Source organism: Chelmon rostratus, chromosome 11 (genome assembly GCF_017976325.1).
Source record: "Chelmon rostratus isolate fCheRos1 chromosome 11, fCheRos1.pri, whole genome shotgun sequence".
NCBI classification, from domain to species: domain Eukaryota; kingdom Metazoa; phylum Chordata; class Actinopteri; order Chaetodontiformes; family Chaetodontidae; genus Chelmon; species Chelmon rostratus.
Window position 1 is genome coordinate 10093141 of NC_055668.1, and position 17645 is coordinate 10110785.

The 17645-nt window shown below is 43.3% G+C and overlaps 1 protein-coding gene across 5 annotated transcripts in view; it reads right to left on the reverse strand.

The window, feature by feature from the left end:
* pde10a (phosphodiesterase 10A) overlaps positions 1 to 14729 on the reverse strand; it is a 35856-nt gene extending 21127 nt beyond the window's left edge. For all 5 annotated transcript variants that reach the window (XR_006007222.1, XM_041948039.1, XM_041948040.1 and 2 more), the window contains exons 1-2: positions 14505 to 14729; positions 4082 to 4213 (exon numbers count right to left, since the gene is read on the reverse strand). Coding sequence is in view for 4 of the 5 variants with exons in the window: in XM_041948039.1 (XP_041803973.1) it covers positions 4082 to 4213; positions 14505 to 14568 (196 nt within the window). In the remaining variant the exon portion in view is untranslated. The remainder of the gene's footprint in view (positions 1 to 4081; positions 4214 to 14504) is intronic.
* Between the last annotated feature and the right edge of the window lie 2916 nt (positions 14730 to 17645).

Here is a 17645-nt window from a genome sequence, read left to right on the forward strand (position 1 = left end):
TGTTTTTTTTTTTTTTTTATCTCAATGCTCTTTAAATGGAGATATCAATGAGACTTCCTCTTTAAAAAAAAAGGATTAACTTGCTGTCAGGTGGTTGTAGATTTTGGAGACTTGTCAACAACTTTGAGAAAGATATTTTCTGACATTCGGTAGGTACTTCGGGTGAGAAAAGGCTGTTTAAGGACAAAAACCTTTTGCTTTGCGTATAATGCTAGATGCATTTCAGACTACACAAGCAAATCCAAAAGGTTTTTTTTCCCCCAGTATTTTAAACAGCATCCACTGAGTGCCGTGTGTGTGTGTGTGTGGGTGGGTGGGGGGGGGGGGGGGGGGGGGGGGCGCTCCTGCTCCCTCCTGATGGAAAGCCCTGCAGGTGAGACAGTGCTCTTATCATAGTGATGGGGTATGAGGTTCTGCTACACAAACACATCTTTGTCTGCTTGCGACTGCCATCCAAACACATCTGAGACACAGTATCAGCTGCTTCACGGCTCGGCCTAACTCTTGCCCTCTGGAGCCCAGCAAGAAAGACATAGAGACTCACTCAGGCTTTCTCCACAAAGTTCTCCCTTATTAATCAAACAGGCAGTCGCACTTAGTCGGACATATGCAACTTATTATTATTATTATTATTACTATTGTTAATACTAATTAACATCTTAAGGGTTCGGATTGTTATTTGGACAAACAAAGTCATCTACAGCTGTGACACTGGCTCTGGAAGCATGAAATTGTTATTTCTAACTATTTTCTGACATTGATTAATTTACAAAACAATCAACATCTTAATCAGCAATGAAAATACTTGTTAGTTGCAGTCCTAGTTCAGATGTAATCGAATTTTCACAGATTAAAAACAGTTACAAGTGTGTAAATGTGAAGCTTTTTCTGGAACTAAAGGCTGTAACACAACCTTTTCACAAACACACACTCACACACACACTTGCGTGCATGTGTACAGACAAACTTATCCAATGTAGCCCATCACATGATAACTGAGAACGGGACTGGCTGCAGGGACTGCTTCCAGGAAGCAATGGTTATCTCAGCGATGATCACATGATGACAGGTCCTGGTGCTCCTGCACTCATAAAGAATATAAAATCTGTCTGATCCTTAGAAAGTGTCACTGCAAAAATGAACACTGAATTAGATAAATAGCTACATAAAGACAAAGCCAAGCTTGTTTTTTTTTAAAAAAAGGTGTAAATCTACAAGTCAGATTCCAGCCATCATCCCAACACACTGACCATTCAGACTGTGTGATGAACCAGAAATTAGACAGTGCTTGTCATTTGAGTGGATCCAGCCACTGAGAGGGAGATGGAGAAGGGCTTCAGAGTGGTGATTAAGTGTCTGCTCACAGTTGCCCAACAGAAGCAGAGGACTCGGAGTGATATTACTGACGTGATGTAAAGATCAGCGCAGAGAGCGAGAGAGAGAGACGTGGCATAACGAGAGAGCTGTGAGGCTGATTACTGATGCTTTCAACATGAGCCCAACTGCACTGAGCTAGTGGCTGAATATTGTTCACATGCACTTTATTGAGAAGTCTGACTACCTGGTTTCCAACATCTCAGCAAGACGAGAGAATAAAAATCATTTAAATCATTTTTGGGTCCTATTAAAAGAAAAGAAAATGCACCGAGTCTGCATTGCACTCCTGTAACACTGCCAGACTTGCAATGGACAGTTTGTTCCACACACTCTTCTTCCAAGTGTAAGCATGCCACCTACATTACCCACAATGCAAATCAACTGGCAACAGTTTGGTCTGAGATTTGGGTGCATCACGCTAGTAGCGGCTAACCATTTCACAAAACACCCAACTAACTTGCAACTAACGGACTATTAAAACCACTAGTTGCCACAGATGAACCATTGTTGAAGACTAATGGTTCATCTGTGGTTTTAGCAAGGTGCAGTAATAAAGCATACTAATAATGTGACAGTGTGGCTAGTTTCAGGTAGAGATGAGGAGTGGGCTGCAGAGGTATGCTCATGTCTTTCTTACTCCACAAAACCCACAATTAATATCCCAGAATATGGCCTGGTGGTCCCCATCTCTCCCCTCATTTCCTTTCATCTCATGCTAAAAAATAATTAAAACATGAAAATTCTTTAAAAAAAAAAAAGCAACAAATATCTACTGTATGTAACCCATGCTACATGCTAGGATTACTATGTGCTCTGTCAGCCAGTCACTTACAGGGATTTTCTCAGAGCAAAAGACTTGACTCTTAAAGCAAAGCAGCATGTTGCATAGCTGCAGTCCATATGACCTATATTTAACAGTTAGTGATGGTGCTTCATGAAAACTAGAGATATGCAGATGGACAAATTTGGCAAATGCAAGTGGTTTTCATTTCAGCACGGCAAAAGCTGCAGCGTGTCTCTCATATTCTCTCTGTAATCACGTAAAAAATACAGTCAGTAACTAAAACTGTGATTTACTGTAATATCAGTTGCAAACCTATAATGCACTGTATTGCTTCCCGGATCTCCACTGTGTCTCCTCATCCGACAAATTGATGCTGGTAACCATTTTATGAGGAGCTTTACATCAATCAGGTGATCAGTAATATAGTTTGCATTACTTTCCAAAGCACGTCACAGCCCAACATGCACCATGAGAACTAACACTGAAATCTGAAACCTGTTTGAAACATGAAATCCATCATAATGACCATTCACATCTGCTTTTTTTTAATGATTTATGTTATGGTTGTGCGGTAATGCAGTGCAGACTTTTCAGATCAATCAGCGCTTCGGAGTTTCTGCACAGTGACAAACCATGACTTTGATTTTTCGACCAATTCAATTCAAAATCTGAAAAGCTAAAAACGTGCATCAGCAGATATGTTAAAATATACTAATATAATTTGTAGTAAAAAAAAGACTCCTTATTATTATTGACCTTTGTTCCTCTACTGAGGGACTTCAGTGTCATGACTCACACGGTGACTGAAAACCCAGAAATCTAAGCCGGAAATCTTTCGCCTTGCTGCTCAGCGATGAAGTTTTGTGATTAAGCGTTCGGCTCTGCACACGCTTCATCTGCTCTTACCTGAACTACATGAGCAAATTAGTTATCCCTACTTGGCGCCAGCAAGAATGATTACCATGAGGGCCTCTATTTGGTAACTGTCAACCTAAACACACATGGACACGCACACACACACACACACACACACACACACACACACACGCACACACACACACACACGCTGTATACAGGAAACGATTTCAAATGCAGGCTCGGGCTTGAGAAATCGACGTCTCTGCATGGCAGCAATGAACACTACTGTCTGCAGACCTCATGTAGAAAGCAGCTCCAAAATGTGACAAATCCATCCTCCGCCGGTTTCCCCCTTCACTTCAACACACCCACACCCTGAGCCAGCACAACCCCCCACCACCACCACCACCATCCCTACCCCTCCCCTGGGCCCCCTTCAGTCGGCTGCATGTCTCTGGAGGTCGCCTCTGACGTCAGCAGCTCGACTGGGCAGAGTGCCAGCCCTGTGGGCCCTTGATGGATGCGGTTGGTCTGAGAAACAGTCCGCTGTGTGTGGAGCGCACGGCACAGACTCAACTCGGCCCGCTCAAACACATCTAATGACCCGACAGGCCGACAGGCCCGTTCCCTCTGCCTTTCTTCTGTCTATCACACACACTGACGATTAAAGGAGACACATGTGAAGATGAGTGATTTGTACTGCAAATGGCCGGGATAATAAATACAACCCACAGAGGCACACTCTGCCTTGGCTCTGGCTATCCTTTGGTCTTGAAGAGAAAAAGGTTTTAGCTTTTCAGCGCAATAAAAGCAAACGCCTGACGTGGCTGCAGATATTCAGGGAAGCCTGTATTTGTGGTTGACTAGTCGGGAGCTCGTATGGGATTATGTGTGCAAAAAAGTACAAACATTTAACCAAAGCAAAATATTACTGAAATTACAACTCTGCGTCAATATACTGAAATCCGCTGATCCAATCATTATGTCAGTGATCCAGAGAGCTGCAGCGTGTGTTTCCATGTTTGTCCCTGTGTGTGTGTGTGTGCGTGTGTGTGGGTATACCTGCAGGCCTGCTGCTGGTCTTCCTCTTCAGCCATCTGTCCAACGTCTCTGCACTCACGCTCTCCAACACGAAGTCGTCCAGCATCTGCGGGTGCAGCGAGAGGTAGGCCTTCACTTTCTCATCTGTCAAGCCTGGAGAGTGCGCAGAAACAGAACGTCTTTTAAATCATGCACCGCACGGCTTCACTCTTGACCGAGCAAAGTGAGAAAATAAAAAAAATGACGCCAAGGGATGTTGCACAAAATCATGCAAATGCTACAAAAGTTTGGAGGAGAGAAACACAAGATATAAGAGGATGGATGTAACACCATATAACACTGTGCCAAAGGTGCGCAGCCAAACAAATGCACAGAAACAGCCGAAGGTCATCTCTTTCTCTGTTCTCTGCACTGTGAGGTGAGAGCGGCAGCAGCAGTGCCTAGGTTCCAGCTAAAGCTCTCAGATAGCTGGGCTAGCTCACTTATGTTTACTGTAAAGCTGTGTCTCCAGGGATAGGAGCCCCCAACAGAGGCAGCAGGATAAAGGAGGACTCGAATGTGCTTAATAGGCAATTAGGTTCTTGAGAGCTCGCTAAGTGCTGCTGTTTACTGTCTTTGTTGTCAGGGAAAAAAGCCATTTGCCAGACCATCGTTGAGGGAAAGTTGTTTTTAATACGCCCGCTGGCGTCTGAGAGGCCGTCATGATGCATGCGGAAACCATCATGTTTAGGTCACTCACGTAAATGGAGTGTGTGTCTAAAACAAAGACTTGTAGCTGTCGTGAGACGTCATCCCATCATGAGACCTTGAACTTAACGCTGACATGAAATGCAATCACAAGAAATTCTCTAGAAAAGAAAAAAAATATCCTATGGCAGTGCTAAATCTAGATTTTATGGTATGGTACACAGAAACTAAATCTTTCATATAGTAGAAAAGGGGCCATTGAATTTAGACAACCCTGTTTGTTTTTTTTATACGGCTTTCTCACAAAATGTCAGTTATCAGTAGCATCTGTGTAGACTCCCTTCAAAAATGAATCACAGGAGGACAAGCAGCTGGAAGGCATGTGTTCTGCCGACAGACACACAAACATACATGCACACACGGCATGAAAACATTACTAAGTGAGGTGTCTGTAATCCTGCCTGATATCAGGTTAGTGACTTTCAGACAGCAGTACTGTGCGTGGAGGGTGGCACACACTTGACTGTTGCGTTAGATGACAAAATAAAACCAGATGCAGGATCGAGAAGCATCCACTTCAGCTGCAGGTATCTCTTGCATGCCTATCAAAAGGGTTTAAAACCTGCATGAGAAGAATTACTTTTGCTTTTGATTTAATTTTAGAATCAAAGAGTTCCCAAATCACTTGATCTTCAGTTGCCGATGGATCATCGGCTCGGTGTGTGCGTGTAGGTCAAGCAGGCTTGTGGCTGCAGGCAAATAAGGCAAATAGAGGTGGGGGTAAGTTTGGGGGGTGGAGGACGCTGCGGTCTGACGCTGTCCAGACACGAGACACAGATCTTCAGGAGCGGAACGCCTCACGAGACTCCTGGCCAGCTCTGACGCACATCGGCGGAATACGGCTTAATAAATCAGAGTAAGTTAAGGGGGGAGGGAGGGGGTGAAGGGAGCTGCAGGGGACAGAAAGACACACAGAGAGGAGTAAAATGGGAGCGCTGCAAAAGACCCTTGCGACTTTGTCCTATTTGAAACACAAAGAAGGCACTGTGGTTAGTGACACTACAAAAAATGAAAAAACAAGGACGCTGTATCAAGTTATGAATACAACTTTTGTGTTGACGGGGCTCTGAAAATTATTTAGCAATCATATGTGTGCACATGAACAAAAATAGTCAAATGTCCTCTTCCCACAGGGCAAAAACAAACTGCTGTGATTAGAATTTTGCAATGTTCATATAATGGTTGATAAAACGGTGTTCTGGGGACGACCCTGTGCCTGAAAGTACTGACTGAAAAATGATATAAAACAGAGAGTTTGTGAAGCCTGAGCCTGTCTGGAGCAGCTGCCATTTATTTCTGACCCCTAATTCAACCCCTAATCTTTGCTTTAGCTGAGATGAATGTGAAAGTATGACCAGTGTTTTTTACTAACATTATAATAGTGGAGAGCACACTTTATCTGTCAGCTAATCAGTATCAGTCCAATAATTGCTTAAAGGGCGAGGCTGGTCATATTATATTTTTGTTATTGTCAACAAGTCACATAAAAAGACCAAAACCAACAAGATATCTGTCAATACTCTCCAGCTTACCCAACCTGTTTGTGTCTGTCGGCTCCGGGCCCATTTCTTCCTACTGAAGACATAATTTTAAAAACATGTTGCAAATATATATAGGCTAAATATTTTTGTAAAACAGCTGGGAATGATTCAAACCAAACTACAGTCCATATTCATCCTAACGACGGAACATGTCACCCAGTGCCACAGCGTGCCTCACTGATGTGTTTTCACAGTGGAAGCAGTGGAGCTCTATTGCACAGAGGAATAGAGTAATACAATATTCTGATGCATTAACGGAAGGCAGAGCACATGACAGGAAAGCCTTCAAGGGTCCACTTCCTCTACAGCAAATGTAAGAGCAAAGACGTTTGAAATCGTTAAATCAGTGTTACACGTTTTCAACATCTCTTCCAGTGAGTGCGGGCAGTTTAAAACAGATGCTAATAAAGCAGCGCCTGCATCTGCTGTAAGCATCACAGTTAGCTCAGGTAAACTCCACTGGTGGCAACTTGACACAATAATGTACCAGTTTGGGAGAAGAAATCACTGGTTTTTGGAGAAATTCAAAAATGTAAATATCATCAATCTCTATTAAAACGCTCTGGATGCCAGAGGAATGACTGGTTTGACCCAACAGCCGCTATATATGGCGCATGATAGTGATTGATGGCAGTGATTTTTCCCCCTGAACATTCCTGCTACTTTCTGCCGACCTTACAGACTCTCCCTCTGGTTCCTTCTGAAATCTTTCGAGCCAGGGCTCAACATAATGTGACCGCAGTGACACTCAGAGCTGCGGGATATGCGTCAGTGTCCTGGGCCTGAGACTATGACGGCTTATCAAAGGTGCAGCCAGATCTGTCCCACATGCTGTGGTCCAGAATGGTTAACCCCACTGGGAACCACATGTGCTCCCTCAATCAGGGGAGAGAGAGACACTGCTGTGGTGGAAGCAATGGATTGGTCACTGGTTTGACCAGCGTTAAACCTGAGTGAAATTTTCCTTCACTAACACTGCTAGTCGTTTCTGATTGTATTCTAATAAATACAATGTCTGACACGTCAAACCCAGACAAATCAAAAGGTACAAACAGTAAGTTCAAAGCAGGCCCCGTTAGATTTGTCCCATTGTAACATTTTCAAAATATGGAGCCAATCAATGAACTTGTATTCAGCTCCTGTACATTAGTAAAAGCACTGTTAAAAGTAAAACTCTTGCATTTAAATCCTACTGAACTAAATGTACAGAAGTATTGACAAAATGTACTTAAAGTGTCGAAAGCAAAAGTAATGGCTGTGCAGAAAAATTTCCCCTGTGACTGATGTATTATTATGTATGGCATTATAAGATTGTTACTAATGATGCATAAGTAGCATTTTCCTGTTTTGTTTAGTCCAGTGTTTCCCAACCTTGGGGTCGACCCAGGAACGTGTCCAAGGGGGTTGGCGCTGGCCTCCAATGAAATCTGATTGGCCACCCCAAGTGCCACCCCATTATCCTAAAATATGATTGGCTATCTGCCCAGTCAGAGGCGGTACCTTGGTTCACAGCAGATGTTTGATGAGTATTTTTGATTGACTTTCTTTTGTATGCAACTTTTGAAGGTAAAATTTCTTCATGTGGACTAAGCTTTACACGATAAAGCCACTCTGTTGTGCTGTGATTAGTAGAACAATCTGGTTGATCTATCAATAAACATTTACAAACACAGGAATGATTCTATGAGATAAGTTATAAAGTGCAATAAACTAAAAGTAGAAAGGAAATGAAATCAATATGAGAAATGGTAAATAATGTACTTTTCTATCATCTTTCTTGTTTTTTGCAAAATTTTGGCCCTCAAATTGTTTTTTTAATTATACTATCTGAGAGGTCTGGAGGTAAAACCTCTCTAGACAACTAAATCGTGACAAGGGGCCCCCATGAGAAGCCATTTTTTGTGAGGGGCCACAAACCAAAAAGGTTGGGAAACACTGGTTTCGTCTTTCACAATGTGCTATATCTTACACATTTGTCATATGAAGTATCTTAAAATTGTACTTAAATACAGTACTTAAGTAAATGTACACAGTTACTTGCCTACATGGGTTTGAGTGAAACATGCATCCAAACGAACGTATAGGCAGGAAGCAGTTCGGTGTGCAGCGTGTTTGTGAGTAGCTGAAGCCCAGTTGGCAGAGATTTTGGTGCCTGACTCACACTTGGGCTTCCTGTGTAAAAACTGAGGACTGAGTTCATGCAGTGAGGTATTGTTGCATAACACTTATCTTGACTACAGCACACCACACCCTGGGACTGGGAAGGGAAGGCCAAACCAGTCGCAGTCTGTCTGGGTCTCACATCCAAGTTTCAGTATGAACACGCTCCTGTTTGACGGGGAATGCGTTTACAGCACGGGCTGGGGGCCTATAAGTGTATGTGTCTGCACTGGTTTGAGGTGCTAATATGGAATTTCAGGCATCAAAACATCCTGAAAATGCTGCAAAATAGTAAATTCTTAGGAGTTACAATTCAGGTTTATAAGCATTTTTATTAAGGAAATCAATTAGGCATGGCCTGATTTTATATGGAAAAGTAAATGGGTTGTAGAGATGCTGCACACTAAGTAATTCACCCCATCGTATAATAAAATGTGCTTTCAATAAATATTTTTCATGCTTTGCATTAGTATAGCAACTTTAAAATACTGAAACAAGTATCAGTATTGAATCTGAGTCAAATGTGATAAGATATCACACATGTGAGTCATAATTTATAATAAGACTTTTGCAGGTCAACATTTATCAATGGCACACAGGAGGGAAAGCCCCAGAGTATTTCTGACGTCACATCTCTTATAGGAAGCTCCTTCAGAGATTAGGAGAAAAAAAAAAACCCTGTGCAGCAAGGCCTCATTTCTCTCTCTGTACCCACACGTCTGTTCTTATTTTACCATTTATATTTGGTTTGATCCGAGCCTGCACATCCTCTCTGTTTTGATGCAACACCACGCTTAATGTCATCACTTCAGTCTGAGAGCTGAGGAACAGAGGTGGCGACTGCACTGGATGCCTTCAACTGCTGATCATCTTCCTCTTTTACTTCTTTTTTAACAGGATTCTGTTTTGAAATCTGAACTTATCAGTGTTAAGTGTCTGTGATGAGAGAAAACTCACATATATACACATAAGAGTGCTTCTTACACAAAGTCCCATAAGCATCTCACTATAATTTAGGTGAAATTCCATTTTTTTCTAATCAATCATATTGTGTCATGATCATATTGTATAGTTGTGCACTGTGACATCACACTTACGAACACACCTGGCCATCAGTGATGCCGGGGCCTGGTGTTCAGTTACTCTTTAAATAATTCTGGTATTGGACCATTAAAATTGTTGTCCACTGTAATCACTGGAGGCCAAAATTAAAATTTATGTGCAATTTGCAACATTTCTGTGTAATTGTTTCATATGCTGCTGTGGTGTTTAAAATGTCTTTTTGAGCTGGAAAAGTATGATTGGAATGATAATCCTAACACGCAATTAAATCAATTAAATCTAACAAAAGTTTTAGTGCAGAGAAATAGTTGATATATGAATATGAACAGGTCATAAGCCAGCCACAAAGTTGATATTGATACATTGATACATGATACATTTTTTGCCCTGAGTTGAGCCTGTCAGGTTAACTCAGGTAAAACTCTTTCCAACAACAGACATTACACAGCATGGGGTAAGGGCTGTTTAACAAGACTCCTCAGCTGAGAAAAAGTTGATGAGGCATCGACTCAGCTGGAGGGAAGGTGGTTACTGTAGCTGAGGGTGAGGTGTGACTCCATTTGACCTGGGCTGTTATTTGTGTAACCAGATTTTTATGCAAAAAAGGGCAAAAATTGACAAAACTGCTATTATGTTTTGCTTACAAACTTGCAGAATTAGTCAAACGTGCAAGTTCTGTCAGATAAAATGAAGACTGCAAATTCCTGTAGGGACTGCAAAAAGGAATGAATTGCTTTAACTGCAACAATAAACTCACATATGCAGATGAAGGCACATTTTCAGATATGCTAAGAACAACAGCCAGCTACGCCCTATCTCCATCACTCATCTCTGTTCCCCGTGAAGCAGCAAGCTATCTGTGTGACGGCGCCTGAGCAGAAGTGAACGTGTGTCTCCAGCTCCTGTCAGATGATGCCGAGCGGCAATGTCGACAGCAGAGGCCGACCCCGGCGGTGCTGATATTTAGCGAACGAGATGTTCCTGCTCTGCAACACATGGATGAAAAATGCACATGAGAGAAAAAGGGAAAAGACCACTTCTCTTGAAGCGCGCTCCTTCTGGCCGAGAGTCAAGGGCAAGCTGCCAAGGTACTACTTTTCACTTTCCTGACATGAGGCTGAGGCAGGAAAGGGGAGGGGGGGGGGGGGCTGCGGGGTGCGTGCGTCAGCAGGTCCGCCTGGGACTCCCTTGCCAGGAGGTGGGAAGAGCATGTGGTTCTTATCTTATCTATGGGAGGGCCGGAGCACAGCGTCCAACACTGACATTCAGTGAGCGGCAAAAAGAGGGAAAAAAGAGCCAACGCTGAAGATGAAAACGCTTTGACTCCTCTCCCACTGCTCACCTCATTTATTCACCGAGCCTGTGAACCTGGGGGTGTGTCTGTCCATATGCCGGTGAGCACACACACACACACATATACTGTATAAACCCCTCACCACATTCCGCAGCAGCCAAAGGTGAGGTCACTGGTGCGGCTATATCAATACAACCAGTTGGTGAAAAGGTGTCAAATGAAGAAAACGCTGCTTCACAGTGGACTTGAACTGCAGCCCCATCACTTCCAGAGACACGCCCCCACATGGTGAAAACAAACACCGCTGCACAAACATGCAAGCTCGCACCTCACACTCGAGAGAGAGAGAGAGAGAGAGAGATTTCCATGGAAATGTAATTTGCATTATTTCCACTTCCATGGTCCAGGTCATTAGACGTAAAGGGTAGGGGCTATAAATGGCAAACTGAGATGTAGATAAGGCATGTCCCTTGATCCACAGCCTAATAGTGTGGTCACGGGCACGCAGTAACACTCAAACTGCAGTTACAGACACACAGCCGGTCACCCTTTACCTTCAACTCGAGTTATGAACTCAAAACTTTCTGCATTTCCCGTCAGAGAAAGGAAACTGAACGACAGCCAGAGGTGATAGATCACATGGCCTACGACAACGCTGATTGTGAGCGTTAACAGTAAAGCTGCAGTTGCTGCCTGGGAGTCAGCATCTCGGCCGAACTGGTGGTTTGATGTATTGCTGCGTCTGCCCAAATGACCCCCCCCCCGCCCCCATCCACCCGAATCCTCCATCCCCAGAGCCACATCAGTGATCAGGGGTCATGTTCCCCGCTCCACATCTGGACTGATGCTGAACTCTGCAGCCGCTGCAGAGGAGCCAGTGGGGACCCGGTAATGAGAACCACAGATCCTTGCGTCTTCTCCAGTGCCGCGCTCTTTTATGAGCCTTGACACGAGGACAAGTTGTAAAGAAATCTACATGCATGTGGCCTTTTCCCATCCCCTCAGATACCAACCCACGACAAGCTGACGAGGGGGTCAACGGACGCCTTGAGGAGAATGTCATCTGTTTCACCACTCAGATCGTGCACTGTGCCCTGGCACTGATCCAGTCCTGCACAGATCTCGATATAAAAAAAAGGGTTCAAACGGCATGACAAGCTCATTTTCATTGGCTTGAATTTCCTGAGAGTTTAAATAAACACCAAAGACAAATCTCAAAGAGGGACTATTTGGCATGTGCTCGGCCTGGTCTGGAATTATTTAGCCACTCAAATTTGAATCAAGCTTTAATTTTCATGTTCCAATCATATCAGGCAGTATATGTTTTTGCATATTCATCGACTGTGCCAAGAGAAGTCCTCGCTGCGAGAGAGAGAGGGCATGCGGTGGGGCAGGAAATGTCCAGCGTGAGCACTTCCTGCCTGACAATGCAGCCTTCTTCACTGAGTTAAGCAATTCGTCGACAACCAATTGGGTTTTGAAAATGCCTGAGAGATCACATTAAGGCTCACCCAGGCTGGCCTCCGATGCTGAACAGAAGTATCCACAAACAATGCACGCAAACACACACGTATGCATGTTGAGTTTCCCGCAACGCGAGGCTCCAAACAGCTACAACATCCCAGACTGCTTAGTTATATATGAGCGACCGGGGAGCGAATGAGCCAGCGTGCTGTCTTTACAAACTGGAGTCTGTTTCTCCAGAGAGGACTGGATTTGCTGGACAGTCCGGCAACCAGTCCTGTTTCAGAGAGGACAAACAGTGATAGGAGGACAAACATGCCAGCAGTTGCCAGAAAACAAAACAGCACTTTTAACCACAAAAACAAGCCCTGCACTCCTGTGCGTCGGATCCATTTAAACTGATCTTTCGCGTGTGGAATATTTGCAGAGAGCAGTCATGTAAATAGTGTAATAAAAACACGCGGAGCAGATAATCACCTGTATTCTAGTTCAGATATATATGTGCCCATGTGTCAAAAAGCCTTGGATAAAGCATAATCAAATTATTCCCTGATCTCACACCAGCCACAGGGAAACACGCGGTGAGAAGGCAAATAGTGTGTCGAGTTAATCCCACGTTTAACCCAGATTAATTGACAGATGTAGCATCTGAAAAAAGAAGGGAGGAACAAAAACGTGAGCACGTCACATAATGACAATTACAGCAAAAGTGGAAATCCATGATGAACTCCGGTCAACTTATTTGTGAATGACTTGTTGATAAAAACTAGTGTAAAACATCTGAATATTACAGCTCATCCGACGGTGGATGTTACTTGAAGGTACTTGACTCTGACAGCCGCAGCCACCCACGTCTACTGTTGTTTCGTAAATTCAAAAAGTGTGGAAGCTTTGTGAAATCTGAAATTCTTGTCCTTTTTTGGTCAGCACGAGGGCGGGATACCTACATACTTAACTGTACCTCAATAATACATTCCATGACTGCAGTTTACTGCTATGTGTGTACTTTGGCATCACTCAGTATCCCAGGCCCCAAACTGCTAACTTGTTATTACAGGGTTGCCACTAAAGGTCACTTGAGGTGCCACTGAAACAACTGGAGCCACTGACATGAGTTATTCATGCAGCAGACACAGAGCGCCAGTTACCATCACAGGAATAAGAAATTACAATAACTCCTAAAGCAGAAGTTCCCACAGCAATATCACAAAGAGATTAAAAAAAAAAACAGATAAATGCCTAAACATGCATCAAGGACTGTAAATTCACCACTGAGCAGCACAGTCAAGCTGAGGAAATAAAAGTTTATTATGGGTGAATAGAGGATTTTCGCTGCAGTGACAGAATATCACAAATACAGCCACTAAATTTTCTGCGTATATTTTTTTTATGCTGGCACCAATTTATAATAATAAATAATTTAAATATAATTTATATATAATTTGAATTATTTTTTCAGTAAAAATCCTGTTTAATTGTGGATTGTACCTGCCTCTGACATTCACAATCATATTGTGTCGGAAAAAAGCTGACATAACAGCCATAATGAATAGGACACTAAACATTTACCACAGATATGGAATATCAAACATATAAATATTGTGAGCGTTATATGAATATTAGAAGCAAAATGAGTATTAGAATAAACAGGAAAAAATGTTAGTAAAATTGTAATAATATCCTAATTTCTATTGGAATAATAATCCTGAACTCACATCTCTACACGAATATTTCTAAGATTTATTTTCCCAAAACAGGATTCACACTTTCTATCCTCTCTTCGGCGCAAGCTGCACACTTCGCCCTCTGATGCCATGTCTTACTGCAGCACTGCTGACTGTCCCCTCCATGACAGACCGGACCGACTCAAATCCGGGACGGGATCCTTAAACCCGATCTGTGTTTTATTACAAAAAGACTGTAGAGACACACGCTGCGTTTTCCTGCCCGGTCCCCCTCCGATCAAGTCCCCACCCATCCAGATCAGCTATCAATCTGTCATTCATAAAGTTGGGGAGACACATGGGCAAATAACGAACGCCTGCAGGACCAAAATATGTCCATGTTTTAGCGATTTACTGCCCTGTTACTGAAAGTCAAAGCCTTTTCATTTTTGCGTAAAGTTACGCGGTGATTTTTGTTTTATTATTTTACAGGCTAAGTCGAAAATACCTACTTGCACCCAGGAAACAGTCCGTTAACCTTCTGAAACAGCTTGTTGAAGACGGACCATCTTCCATTTCGGATTGTGAGCGCAAAAGGAGAGAGGAGCCACGGAGAAAAGTGCGCCTCTGCAGCTGCAACTTGGTGCGTCTGGGAAAAAACAAAACTATTCCAGTACGCGTTGAGGTGATGGTGTCCTCAATGCTTCAGGCTGTGCACGGTTTAGGAAGGGCAAGAAGAGCAGTGTGCTGCCCCCCCACCCCCGCCCCTCCACCAGCGCTATGACCCAGCACCGCTGGCCGAGGTGTAGCTACAGTCGGCCCGCCTCCTCGGCGTGGTGGCTCCGTTGTGGATGTGCAGCAGCAGACTGGTGGAGCAGAGACGACGACGCATAGACACAGAGAAATGGGAGTAAACACACACACACACACACACACACACACACACACACACACACACACACACACACACACACACGGGGAGAAAGGAAAAGACAGGAGCGCGCCAGTGTCAAGTCAGCCACAACTATCAAGTGCGACTTCCTTTCTAATTTTCAAAATAAAAGCAATAAAGGCTGGATGCTGTATGGCGTTTGGTGGGATAACAACCTAACGTAGTGCTATTTTATAAAGTATTTAAGTAAACCAAACAAGATTTGTAAGGGTTTTCCGTTAAACAAACGTGCCTATGGCTAAACTGCCACACTTTTTCTGTGACATATTATTGCAAACATTCGCAAAGACACCACACACCATGACAGATATCTTAAGAATGTGTAATCTTCTAACAAATCAAATGATTATTAAATTGTCCAAAGGTTACACTCATCCAGTAATCTCTTTTCCCCGATAGCCAACAAGTTTATTTTAATTTGAAGAGTAAATCTTCCGTATTTCCGGTGTTTTTACGCATTTGACGCGTCTGGGAAGCGCGCTCTTGACGCTGCTGAGCTGCTGTTCCTGTTCCTGAATTTGGCTGCGTAAAAGGGGCCGAGCCACATGCCCGGCGCTCTCCAGAGACACACTGCTGTTTCCTGATCCACGACTCAGTGGTCAAGGAGGAGAGCCTCGACACTCACAGCACGACAGGACAAAGAAATGAAGCGTCAGCTGTCGCACACAATGACTGATAAGGTGCAGCACAGACCCCGGGTTTAAGCGTCTTTGCTGTTTTGCCGTCGTGCCCTTTAGCAAGGCACCGAGCGGGCCTTCCCTCCTGCTCTTGAGGTGCCAGAGCTCTGACCTTCTGAGCAGAGAAAGATCAAAAGCAGGAATCAGTCTGCAGAGTTAGGTCGATTATTAGCAAAGCCTTTTATGAATGGCTGGTGTCCAACAAGCACCTTCATTCAGATTAGACTTGCACCAGAAGCCAGTCGACAGGAGAGCCATTAATGGAGTCAAGGAGATTAAAATAAATGTCAACCATTTGAACACACACTTTCATTGTGGTGCGGCGTAAGAGAAGCTTATTTATTGTACAGAAAACACTACCAATGTGTGAACATGTGAGCGGGCAATCAGGCGAAACGACAGCCTGAACAGTGACTGTACCGAGGTCGAGTTCATGCCTTATCTAAGTGGAGATTTTACAAGAGGTTCTTTTTTTCTGAAGATAATAAGACTTCTTCTTTTTCTCTGGATCACTGCTACTGATACATCAGCTATCAGCAGATTTTCAGGTACTAAAGAAATGTATTCAAGTGATTTATTTCACCAGGCTAACTCAGTTGTACATTTGCATAAATTATAATTGTAAATATCGCCTTGAATTGGCACCGTAAAATTAACTAATGTAGTCCATTCCTTTAGCTAAGGCCTAACTCTACAAACAACTGCAAAGACTGCACATCCGCAGTGCCAGTGAAATATTTAGACATGCTCAGTTGAATCGTGGAGTTATAATCCTATCATAATAATATCCAGTCCCGTAGTGATAATAATAAATATAATCTAATTAACCTCAAATTCAGGTCAACCAGATGAATATTTTACATTCTGCTCTGACTGGAGGAAAAACAATGGAAGCCGAACACACAGATGAGCAATTATAAGAATGCTGAACAATCATTTGGCTTCTACAGGGTTAGAATTAGAAACTGGCACAATTAAGATGTTGAACCACAGAACTACCACAATGCTGGATTTTCTCTTCTTCATTTTATAAGCGTTAGTCAAAGGACTTCCTGTATCAGTTTGAGCATTCTCTGACGTCTGTAAGGCCACACTCAGTTCCTGTTAACTGTACAATTTCTGCCTTAAAGCTCGCCAAGGAATGCATCACCACTTATGTTTATATTTCCACTAATAATATCCATGTAGAGAAGAGACACATAATTCATTTACAAGACACTGCAGAGCAAAACAGTCCTGACGTGTGACTCATTTGTGCCATAAACTGCAAAACTGCACATAATATAGAGCACACATAAAGATCTTTGTTCAGATCAAATGCACAAAATGTCAGCAAGTATCAACATGCATGTGAATTATCCCTGTTTAAATAGCTAATCTGCTCTTTCTGTGTGAATAGTTTAAGTGGGGCTCTCACATCGGGTTCCAGATGAGGTGAGGTCCCTATCGCTGCAACCTTTGTCGACGTGTGCTTGTGTTATCGGTGCGTGGTGCACCTAAACAGCTCTGAGTTGGCAACATGATACAGCATAAAGTGTGCCAGGCTGCCTCGTGGCCGCAGCACTACATGCTGATCATATCGAGAGAGCGAGAGAGGTGTGGGAGCTGTGGCGGGTTGCGTCAGCATGTGCGCTATCAATCACTGGCATTCCTACACTCTCGAGCAGCTGGTCCACTCAGAGGTCACGTATAACATAATGGATTCTCTCTGACACACTCTGTCGCTTTTCCTTCCATTTTGGGCCGATGAGAAAAGCCCTTAAATGAGGAAACAATTTGCATCTTGCATCAGTTTATATCACATGTGAGCACGCAGGCATGTGAAATATAAGAATTAACACGCAACATGTTGTCAGCCTTTATTTGAGGGTAGACACACATCCTGCCTACCATACCACTCGGATCTGAAAAAATCACATAAAACTCCTCTTTTCATGGCTTTAATCCCATATGAACATTACTGCTATTTTATTCTGAATTCTGAAACGTATGAGGATAAATAAAGGATGTTGTAAAGTTGCTGT